At 39.0% G+C, this 11,890-nt stretch overlaps 1 protein-coding gene across 10 annotated transcripts in view; it reads left to right on the forward strand.

The window, feature by feature from the left end:
- The window catches only part of RCOR3 (REST corepressor 3), a 62,813-nt gene that overhangs the window by 20,029 nt on the left and 30,894 nt on the right, over positions 1–11,890 (forward strand). For 9 of the 10 annotated variants that reach the window (XM_032289144.1, XM_032289136.1, XM_032289143.1 and 6 more), the window contains 2 exons: positions 468–546; positions 10,876–11,094. In XM_032289144.1, the coding sequence (XP_032145035.1) occupies positions 468–546; positions 10,876–11,094 (298 nt within the window). The remainder of the gene's footprint in view (positions 1–467; positions 547–10,875; positions 11,095–11,890) is intronic. The other variant, XM_032289139.1, reaches the window with a different exon arrangement.

Consider the following 11,890-nt stretch of genomic DNA (forward strand, 5'->3'; position numbering starts at 1 on the left):
AGAATTGCCTGAACTCACGAGGCGGAGGTTGCGGTAAGCCGAGATCGCGCCATTGCACTCCAGCCTGGGTAACATGAGTGAAACTCCGTCTCAAAAAAAAAAAAAGAACACTAGAATACAATAAAAAGAAGGGAGTTGGTCGGGCACTATGGCTCATGACTGTTATCCCAGCGCTTTGGGATGCTGAAGCAGGTGGATCACTTGAGGTCAGAAGTTCAAGACCAGCCTGGCCAACGTGGTGAAAACCCTGTCTCTACTCAAAAAAAAAAAAAAAAAAACAGATGAGCTGGGCGTGGTGGCAGGTGCCTGTAATCCCATCTACTTCAGAGGCTGAGGTGAGAGAATCGCTTGAAACCAAATTACACCGTTGCACTCCAGCCTGGGCAACAAGAGTGAAACGCTGTCTCAAATATTTTTTTTTTTTTTTTTAAAAAGAAGGGAATTAAGTATACTAATTTTTGTTTCAGTGATGATGATGTAGAAGAACCACATCCAATGGATGGGAATGATAGTGATTATGATCCCAAAAAAGAAGCCAAAAAAGAGGTAATGATGATCATTAGAAGTGCTTGTGAGTGTTCTACAAATCTGCTGAAAAAGAATGAGTAACAGTTCATATTAAGTAAAACTTTTTAATGTAGTGTTTTATGTGATAGTAAATTTCAGTGTTAATTAGCAATACAGTCATACGTAGAACCCCAGTTAGCCAAGTTGTTGAGTAATTTTGGGTTATCTCATCTACTCCAAAGTATGAAAACCCTGCCATGACTCCAGTCTTTAATCTACAAAAAGAAATAAAAATCACCCTTAGATGATATAAGTATTTTGGTTAAGCTTTTTGGTTTTGTCACCCAGTTTTTATTGGAAACATTTATGTTTCATGTTCTAGCAAATCAGAAGTAGTAGAGGTATATTGACAACAGTGTGAAATTGAAAGCTGCCTCAAAGGAAGAGATGAAGAATATCCATCCAGAAAAGCACTTATATTTCAGTATGTTGATAATAATGATAACTTAAAATACTTAAGGAAAGGCTAAATTGCTATGCATGCTTTTTTAAATAGACAAGGAATTTCATAATTTTAAGTCGAAATATTGATGGGTAAAAGTTTGTAACATATAGACCTACCTGTGGAGTAGTAACATTGAAACTGGAAACAGATCTGAGTTTGTTTAAACAGCATTTACTAGATATGTGACCTCATCCAATTTAATGACTCTCATTCTTCTGAAGAAACTCAATGCTATGGGCCATTCATCACTTTAAACTCTTTGATTAATGATATTTTAAAAATCCTATTCTACTTTGTGTTTTACTAATTTTCTTTCTACTGCTCAATATTCTAAAATTCCTTGATTCCTTCATTTTCTCCCCCAAGTCTCCCTTACCTTTGTTTCCCAGAGCCATCATCCCAATGATCAACTGTTTGAATCACTTTCCGATTTCCCCATTCCTTTAACTCCTCACTTCACTCATCCTTCTGCTGTACCATCTCTAACCCTGTAAGGGTGCTGGATTAGTTGCTATTCATGGTCTAAAAGACACAGCAGGAGAAAGTGATACAATTATGTAAATTGTTGCTACTATGAAAAAGTTTCCAGTCTTGCCATAGTCCTTAAGTGTCCTCTCAGTTTTTAATCTTCTTGGTAAAATGAAAATAATAGGATTGTTTTGAAAATCAAAGAGGAAATATGTATAAAAGCACTTTTTATAGTGCCCAGCACATACAAATCTTGGATACAATTTGCTGTTGTTTTATCTGGGCAGCTGTTTTGAACATTTTTCCCTTCCTACACATTGCCTAATACCCCTCCACCCCTAAAAACACTTGGCAGATAACTTCATCTGTGTCCCAGAAAAAGTGTCAGGCAGAAGCTCCCTGAAATTCCAGCCCTTCCTCTAACCTCTGTACTACCATACTGGCCTTTCCACAGTGGTGTATTTGTATTCAGAACATATAACAGTTATTGTATTTTGTCCACTAAGCTGCAAACTCTTTTTTTTTTTTTTTTTGAGATGGAGTCTTGCTCTCTCACCAGGCTGAAGTGTAGTGGCGCAATCTTGACTCACTTCAACCTCCGCCTCCTGGGTTCAAGCAGTTCTTCCACCTCAGCCTCCCAAGTGGCTGGGACTACAGGCCGGTGCCACCACTCCTGGCTAATTTTTTTGTATTTTTAGTAGAGACGGGGTTTCACTGTGCTGGCCAGGATAGTCTCAACATCTTGACCTCATGATCCGCCCACCTCGGCCTCCCAAATTGGTGGGATTACAGGCGTGAGCCACTGTGCCTGGCCAGCTGCAAACTCTTTGAAGTCAGGGACTGAGTTATTCATTTGTATCCCCTAGCACTTTGCACAGTGACTGGTATATGGCAAATATTCAATAAATGTTTGTTGAATTAATAGTCTTGTGCCTTAATATCCCTTTCTCATAGTAAGAAAGATTTTTTTTTCTTGTCCTGTAGTTTCACTGCTTGTGTGATCCTATCCATCCCTTCGTATCTACTCTGAGACTTTCTCCATCAGTTATTCTTTGTCTTTCCCATATTTTCAACCTTTCAGTGCAGCCAAAAAGTATGTTCAAGTCATGCATTTAAAAGCATATCTCTTAACCTCTCTAGAAAAAAATCATCCTCCTTAGCACTACTTCACTTTTGAGTTTGCTTCAGTCAGACTGCTTCTGTCCTACCATTTCACTGAAACTGCTGACGGTTACCAGTGATTTCCTAAATGCCACATCCCGCGATCAGTTGTATTCCACTTGTGCTTGCTATGTCAAATTATTGACCCCTCCCTTCCTGAAAAGCTGTCTTTGACTTTTGTAGTGCCATTCTGATTCCTGTCTACCTTTTTAACCATTGTGTCTCAATTTCAGTGGCATCTTTTTTTTAACTCTATTCCTTTTATCATTGTTGTTTTTGATTCTGTCATTCAAAAGACTGTGAGATTTGATCTCTCTGTTCTTCTCTGTGTGATCACCTTCTTCTTAGGTTCTCCTCTCTTCTCTGAATTATCATAACAGTTTTTTTCTCTGATTATATCCCTTTCCAGATTCTCCACACCACCCTTTGCAGTCCATTGGCTACCCTGTTGCCAAAGCAATCTTTTGTAAAATTGCAGATTCACTGCTTGCAATCCTTTGTGGTATTGTCTATAAGATAAAACACAAACTCTGTAGGCATTCCCTACCCTTCTTCATTTATTTCAGATTACTAACAGTGTTTTAGATACGTCTTTTAGTTCCCTGGCTTTTGTCCTATGATTATGTTGGTCTCTTTTTGAGGAATGCCTTTCTTCCCAAATCTGCTTAGGAAATTCCTCACAACTCTACAAGTTGTAGCTTCTCTATGAAATCTTGTGCCTTATCTTCAATTGGCAACCTCCTTATTTCTCCTTAAATCTATTGCAGTATTAATTGTACTGAGTAGTACTTGTTTACTCACAGTTCCCTCTCCCTGCCTTTCTGTCCCTGCATGGTGAGCTTCTTTAAGAGCAAGAATATATTTTACTTATTTTTCCACTCCCTGGGGCTGATACATAGTAAGCTTTTAGTAAAATTGTAATGAATGAGAATATATGTTATATGCTCTTAATTATGGTATAAACCTGAAAACTTAAGAATTTGCTACCTAGAAAGTATATATATGGAATATATAGTTTTTCTCAATTATGCAAAATGATATATACTCATTTGGTCTTTTCTTGGCTTATGATATCATCTTAACCAGAAAATAGCATGAGGGGAGTACAAGTTAAGTTTTAAGAGGATACTGAAGAGGTGTGGTCCAGGACTAGCACTATATATCAGCAGCTTCATTCATTTTTCTGCTCATTTACAAACAATCGGGATACCAGGCAGGGAAAAAGACACTACATTATTGCTTTTAATACACATCTTTGTAGCTGCTTCTGCATGTTGTTAACATATTACTTAGAAAGTTTCAATTTTAACTTTAAAAAATTGTATACTGTAGAGTATATACAGTTTAAAGAAAAATAATAAATACCAATGTGTCTGCCACTGAGCTGAAGAAACAGAAGTCCTGTGAGTATTTCCTCAATTGCATATTCTTTTTTTTCTTTTTTTAGGAGGGAGTCTTGCTCTGTCTCTCAGGCTGGGGGTACAGTGGCGCGATCTCAGGTCACTGCAAGCTCTCCATCCTGGGTTCAAGCAATTCTCCTGCCCCAGCCTCCTGAGTAGCTGGGACTACAGGCATGTGCTACCATTCCTGGCTAATTTTTGTATTTTTAGTAGAAACAGGGTTTTGCTATGTTGGCTAGGCTGGTCTAGAACTCCGGACCTCAGGTGATTCTCCCCCCTCAGCCTCCCAAAGTGCTGGGATTACAGGCTTGAGCCACCATGCCTGGCCTCAATTGCATATTCTTCTCTCCGGAGGGAACCACTATGCTGAAATGGATTATTCACTTATTTCTTTATAGTTTTATCACATATGTATTTCTGAATGATTATCATTTAGTTTTATTTATTTCTTTATTTAAGTGGATTCATGTTATGTATAATTCAGAACCTGCCTTTTGTTGTTTTTGTGATTCATTTTTATTTCTATATTATAGTGTTCCATTGTATACATATACTACAACTTACTCTAATTAATAGACTTAATTTCCAGTTTTTTTGTATTATGCACAATACTGATATGAACATGTTCTGGATACATATGTCTAAGAGTTTCTTTGATATGATAATTCTTAGCTAGGTTTAGCACTGACCCCTTAAGTAATATTTAGAAATTATGGAGATATTTTCATTGTTAGTGATTGGGGGGACATTTCAGTTGTCAAGTGGGCAGAAGAAAGGGATGACAACTAGAATGAAATGCAAAGCACAGATTGTTTCATCAAAATGCCAACAGTGATTTATTGAGTAATAATGTCCTGGGATTCTTTGGAATGGAGTCACTCTATTTTAGGGAATAGCCACATTAAACTTTCCTAGATAATAGCAGATTGTTTTCTATAGCTGATATACCTCCAGTAGGCTATGAGAATACCCATTTGTGTACTTCCTTGCCAATACTTGATCAGACTCTTAAAATGTTCCAAATCTGACACCATGAGATGGCATTTCATTGTGTCCTCAGTTTCATTCATCAGGTAACTAATGAGGCTGAATGTTTTTCCATCTGTTTATTAGCTGTTGTTGTATCTTTTTAGAAGTGTTATTTTTCCACTGGATATTTATCTTTTTCTTAAAGACTGAATATGAAAGTTTTTTCTTATCTTTGTATATTCTGGCACAAGTCCTTTGGTTAACAGCAAAGATCTTTTAACAATTTGTGATTTGTCTTTTTACTCTCCACAGGGAAGTAAACAGCTATTTCATCAAAAACATAAATTTTTAATTTAAATTCCAATATTCTTTTACATTTTTTGAAAGTTTTAAAGTTTTTCTTCTTACATTGAAGTCCTTGCTGTAGCAGTAAATAAGTTCATGTTGTAAGGTAGAGATCGATTATTTTATTTAAAATTTGGGTCTCACTTTGTCACCCAGGCTGGTGTGCCAGTGGCACAATCTTAGCTCCCTGCTGCTGCAAATTCCTGAGCTCAAGCCATCCTCTTGCCACTTGACTAGCTGGGACTGCAGGCATGTGCCACCACACCCAGCTAATTAAAAAAAAAATTTTTTTTTTTAGAGATGGGGTCTTGCTATGTTGTCCAGGCTGGTCTTGAGCTCATAGGCTCAAGTGATTCTCTCGTCTTGGCCTCCCAAAGTGCTAGGATTACAGGCGTGAGCCACCATGCCTGGCTATTTATTTTTTAATATGAAATTGAGTATCTTTTTCAACCGGTCTGCAATACCCGCTTTATTCTATCTGAGGCTTATGCACATGCCTGACTCTCTATTCTGCTTCTGTTAGTTAAATATTTCTTGCTAATCTTACATTTTCTCTGTTACTTATAATAAGCTTCTTAAGTCTTGATGGTTGCTAACATAAGTTCTACTATTTGGTGGTGGTTCTTAAAGAGTGAATACCTTGGTTATTCTTGGACCTTTGCTCTTCATAACTCATTTGTATTATTTTTGATTTCCTATATAGCAATTTATATTACCTGAAAGTAATAGCTATTTTGTTTCTTTTCAGTTCTTATTTCTTCTCTTACTGAACTGCTTAGTGTCACCAATATAATCTGAATAGCAGTTATGATAGCACCCAGCATTTTGGGAGGCTGAGGTGGGTGGATCACGTGAGGTCAGGAGTTCACGAGCAGCCTGGCCCACATTATGAAACCCCGTCTCTACTAAAAATACAAAAATTAGCCGGGTGTGGTGGCATGCACCTGTGGTCCCAGCTTTTTGGGAGGCTGAAGCAGGAGAATCGTTTGAACCCAGGAGGTGGAGGTTGCAGTGAGCTGAGGTCAGGTCACTGCACTCCAGCCTGGGCGACAGAGCCAGACATAGTTTCAAAAAAAAACAGTTATGATAACAAACATTTTTTTTTCTGACTGTAAAAAGAATGATTTTTGTTTCAACATCAAGTAGTATGTTATTAAAGGTTTGTTTTTTTTTTTTTTTTTGGGACGGAGTTTCACTCATGTTACCCAGGCTGCTGGAGTGCAATGGCGCGATCTCGGCTTACCGCAACCTCCGCCTCGTGGGTTCAGGCAATTCTCCTGCCTCAGCTTCCTGAGTAGCTGGGACTACAGGCACGCACCACCATGCCCAGCTAATTTTTTGTATTTTTAGTAGAGACGGGGTTTCACCATGTTGACCAGGATGGTCTCGATCTCTTGACCTCGTGATCCACCCGCCTTGGCCTCCCAAAGTGCTGGGATTACAGGCTTGAGCCACTGCGCCCGTCCTTATTAAAGGTTTTTGACTCATTCACATTGCTGGTAGTTGATGCTAGCTGTAGGTTGGTACAGTTCCATTTTGCCTCTCCAGTGTGGTGGTCTCTGAGTAATCTGACTTCTTGCCCTAATGGCTGATTTCCTCCAAAGTAATCAATCCCAGAAGCACTAAGTGGAAAGCACCCAGCTATTTCTGGCCTAGCCTTGAAAATTACTCACAGTCACTTCTGTTGCATTCAGTGGTTATAAGTAAGTCACTAAATTTGGTTCCAAATCAAAGGGAATGAATATAGACCCCTACTTCCCCATGGCAGTAATGTTGAGGAATTTGTTGACATGTTTTAAACCTCTAAGCCCAGAGTATGGAATTTTCATAAATTTTTCTATATGTGCTTAAGGATATTATCTTGGTAACAAGGTTTTATGTGTGTCCATTAATTTAGGTTTGTCAGTTCTGTGGTTGAAATCCATTTCTTACTGCTTTCCTGCTTGATAGCTTGGTTTTTGTTGTTTGCTTATGTGATAAACTATTCTGGTGAGTTATTAAGAAGTAATTTTTTATATTTTGAAGGTATTGTTATTAGGTACATACAAATTATTGTATTTTGCTGCTGAATTAAGCCTTTTATCAATATGTAGGGTCATAAGAAGTGTGACCCTTTCGTCTCTTGTAATGGCTTCTACCTTAAAGATTATTTTGTCTGTTATATAATAGCCCTACCATTTTTTTCTGTTAAATATTTGCCTAGTTTATCTTTATTATTTTACTTTCAACATTTCTGTGTCCTCACATTTTAAGTATGTGTCTTACAAGGAGCATATAGGTGGGCATTTATATTAACATTTTGTCTGAAGAGTTTAGCCCATTTATATTGATCATGTTTAGCTGACGTATTTGTATTTTCGTTCTTTCTCTTTTTTACCTTCTATGCAACTTGATTTTTCTAGTCCTCTTTCCCTTCTTTTATGTCCTATTTTTGGGAATTAAGAATCCATCTCTTACTCCATTTTTTCCCCTCTCTGTCTCTACTTGTTTTGGATATTTCTCTGTTGCTATCCTTACTATATATGCTGAAAATTTTGTCTTGGATTTTAACTTAAAATCTAATATTGATGTCTTTATTGACTTTCTGATTAATAGAAGGCCCTTAGAATGCTTTGACTCGCCCACTACTCTGCTGATTTTTGTTTGTTTGTTTGTTTTTGAGATGGGGTCTCACTCTTTCGCCAGGCTGGAGTGCAATGGTGCAATCTCAGCTCACTGCAACCTCCGTCTCCCGAGTTCAAGTGGTTCGCCTGCCTCAGCCTCCCGAGCAGCTGGGACTACAGGCACACACTACCATACCCAGCTAGCTTTTGTATTTTTGATAGAGATGGGGCTTCACCATGTTGGCCAGGATGGTCTTGATCTCTTGACCTCATGATCCGCCTGCCTCAACTTCCCAAAGTGCTGGGATTACAGGTGTGAGCCACTGCACCCGGCCCCATCCTGATTTATATACTAGTTTTGTCCACAGTTTGTTACATCTTGGTTTTTTAAATCTCACAAATCAAACATATGGTTCATTTTGTTTAGATTTACCGACATCTTTAAATTTTATTTTGCCCACCATTCTTTCTTGAATCCAAGGGCTTTCTTTTAAAATAATTTTTTTTTCCCTACAGTACATCCTTTAGAAGTTCATTTAGTGAGGATCTGTTGGTCATAAACTGAGTTTTTGAGACCCGGGTTTAAAGTGCATTGTTCTAGAGAAGATTTGCATTTGCTTTTGGTAGTTGTCTCTAGGTGCTACCGATCTAAGACTTTATACTAAATTCTTGATTTAGGGTTTTTCAGGCAAACAGATCATACAAATTTAGGCCCCAAACCTGCCTGAATGGAGGACTGTGATTGGGGCACTCTTGGGACACTTTTTTTGGTTTCTTTCTACCCAGCCAAGAGTGAAATGGGCACAACTCCCATTAATTATCCCCTCCTTCTGCAGAGCCGGGGTGTTTGTTTTCCTACTTCACACGATGATGGAGTTCCCCTTTTAGCATTCTGGCTTGTCTCCTGAGCCCTGCACCTGTTGTCCATTGAATCCTGGCATTAGGCAAATACCAGCTACTGCATACTTGCTTCTCCCTCTGGATTCTTGCTTTCTCATCATTTCTGACCTTGGAAGAATTTCCTCACTTCTCTACCAGCTCAGAAGTGAATTTTAAAAGACTTTAAAAAAAATGTTTGATCCAGCAATTTTAGCAGTGCTCTACTGGGAGGAGTTTCTCTGAACATCAGATCTGCCATGTGTTGCTTGGAGTTGGCTTTGAGCAATAAAGTGAATTATGCTTCATAATAAATTTTTAGCAGGTGCAGTGGCTCACACCCGTAATCTCAGCACTTTGGGTGGCTGAGCCTGGTGGATCACCTGAGGTCAGGTGTTTGAGACCAGCCTGCCTAACATGGCAAACCCCATCTTTACTAAAAATACAAAAATTAGCTGGGTTTGGTGGTGGGTGCCAATAATTCCAGCTACTCGGGAGACTGAGGCAGGAACATCACTTGAACCCAGAAGGTGGAGGTTGTAGTGAGCCGAGATTGCGCCACTGCATTGCAGCCTGGGCGACAGAGCGAGACTCTATCTCAAAAAAAAAAAGGCCAGGCGCAGTGGCTCACTCCTATAATCCTAGCACTTTGGGAGGCCAAGGTGGGCAGATCATGAGGTCAGGAGTTCAAGACCAATCTGGCCAACATACTGAAACCCCGTCTCTACTAAAAATACAATAAATTAGCTGGGTGTTGTGGTGTATGCCTGTAATCCCAGCTACTTAGGAGGCGAGGCAGTACAATCACTTGAACCTGGGATGCGAATGTTGCACTGAGCCAAGATTGTGCCATTGCAGCCCATCCCAGGCAACGGTGCGAGACTCCATTTCAAAAACAAAAAAAAAAAAGAAAAAAAAATTTTTTAATGAATTTTTCTAAGAGTTCTTTTTCTAATAAATCGGAGTATTAGGCTGGGCATGGTGGGATTACATGCCTGTAATCCTAGCACTTTGGGAGCCTGAGGTAGGCAGATCACTTGAATTTGGGAGTTCAAGACCAGCCTGGGCAACATGATGAGACCCCATCTCTAAAAAAAAAAAAAAAAAATTAGCTAGGCATAGTGGCATACACTTGTAGTCCCAACCACTCAGGAGGCTGAGGTGGGGGGATCACTTGAGCCCAGGAGGTCAAGGCTTCAGTGAACCATGCTCATGCCACTGCATTCAGCCTGACAGAAAGAGACTCTGTCTCAAAAAAAAAAAAAAAAAAAAGAGAGAGAAAGAAATTGGATTATTAAATATATTCAGTGAAATCTTCATCTTAAAAGATGTAGTTTCTAATAGATTTTTCTTTCAGAATAACATTGTATTTTTATATCATACTTTAAGAACAAGTTACAATGAAATAATACTTAAAACTTCATGGTCATCATTATTAGAACTTTCTAAATGTCTTCTAAGGCATAAATTTACTTTTATTTTCATCATAGATTTGGAAGTTAGAAATATTTTCTGGGTTAAGATAATTGTGTCCTTTTTAACCTTTAGTGGCATAGTTTTCTTTCAGCAACTATAAAGTAAAAATGAAATGTTATCTCTTTAACCAGCTGTATAATCTGCTATGTGTCATAATTTCTAAATTGCCCTCTTTTTTCTAATTTTTAAGAGGAACTTGCATTTAATAAGTTGAGGCTTTTTTTTTTTTCCCCTTTATTGCTGAGGGAAAATATATCACATCTTGAAGTGCACAGGGAAGTTTAGAGTCTAACTTATTTTTTCACTTATTCCTAGTCCTCTGGGCCTAAAAATCAAACATTTGATTGAGTGGATTAAGCAAGGATATATTATGTTGTATGCTTTTCCCCCCAATTGGTGAGTGCTATGTGTATGTGTGTTTGGACTTGTACATAAAATATAATTGGTTATAAGTGGTTTTTTATGTGTACTTATTGCAGAAGATACTTCTAATATTAATAGACTGTTTTCACTTTATACATTTGTGAAAACCGAGTGACCTGTTATTCTGCTTTTATTCTCTTAGGGTAATACTGAACAACCTGTCCAAACTAGCAAGATTGGACTTGGAAGAAGAGAGTATCAGAGTTTACAACATCGCCATCATTCCCAGCGTTCTAAGTGCCGTCCACCTAAGGGCATGTATTTAACCCAGGAAGATGTGGTAGCGGTTTCCTGTAGTCCCAATGCAGCCAACACCATTCTGAGGCAGCTGGACATGGAGCTGATCTCTCTAAAACGTCAGGTATTTTATAAAAATAATATTTTTAATGATTCTGTGCATTTTACCTATCCACTTTTTTGAGACGGAGTTTCGCTCTTGTTACCCAGGCTGGAGTGCAATGGCGCGATCGGCTCACCGCAACCTCCGTCTCCCGGGTTCAGGCAATTCTCCTGCCTCAGCCTCCTGAGTAGCTGGGATTTCAGGCATGCGCCACCATGCCCAGCTAATTTTTTGTATTTTTAGTAGAGATGGGGTTTCACCGTGTTGACCAGGATGGTCTCGATCTCTTGACCTCGTGATCCACCCGCCTCGGCCTCCCAAAGTGCTGGGATTACAGGCTTGAGCCACTGTTTTTGTTTTTGTTTTTTAAAGGCTAGTCAAGTGAAGCAGTGGGAGTGGAGAAGGAACAAAGTAATCTGTAACTGGTTGTGATCAATTAGTTGTAAATACCACTGCACTTGGACCAGCCTACCTATCCAGTTTTAACTAGATTGAGCTCAGTTGTTTGCAGATTTTTCTCAGCCTTCCATTTATTGCAAGTTTCTTTTTTTCTCTTTTTCTTTTTTTTTTTTTGAGACAGAGCCTCCCTCCGTTTCCAGGGCCAGGCTGGAGTGCAGTGGTGGGATCTCGGTTCACTGCAACCTCTGCCTCCTGAGTTCAAGCAATTCTCCAGCCTTAGCCTCCCGAGTAGCTGGGACTACAGGCGTGTGCCACCACGCCCAGCTAATTTTTGTATTTTTAGTAGAGACAGGTTTTACCATGTTGGCCAAGATGGTCTCGATCTCTTGACCTCGTGATCCGCCCGCCTTGGCCTCCC

The sequence above is a fragment of the Sapajus apella genome, unplaced genomic scaffold (assembly GCF_009761245.1).
Source record: "Sapajus apella isolate SASKATOON/1434 unplaced genomic scaffold, GSC_monkey_1.0 scaffold22, whole genome shotgun sequence".
Taxonomy (NCBI): Eukaryota; Metazoa; Chordata; class Mammalia; order Primates; family Cebidae; genus Sapajus; species Sapajus apella.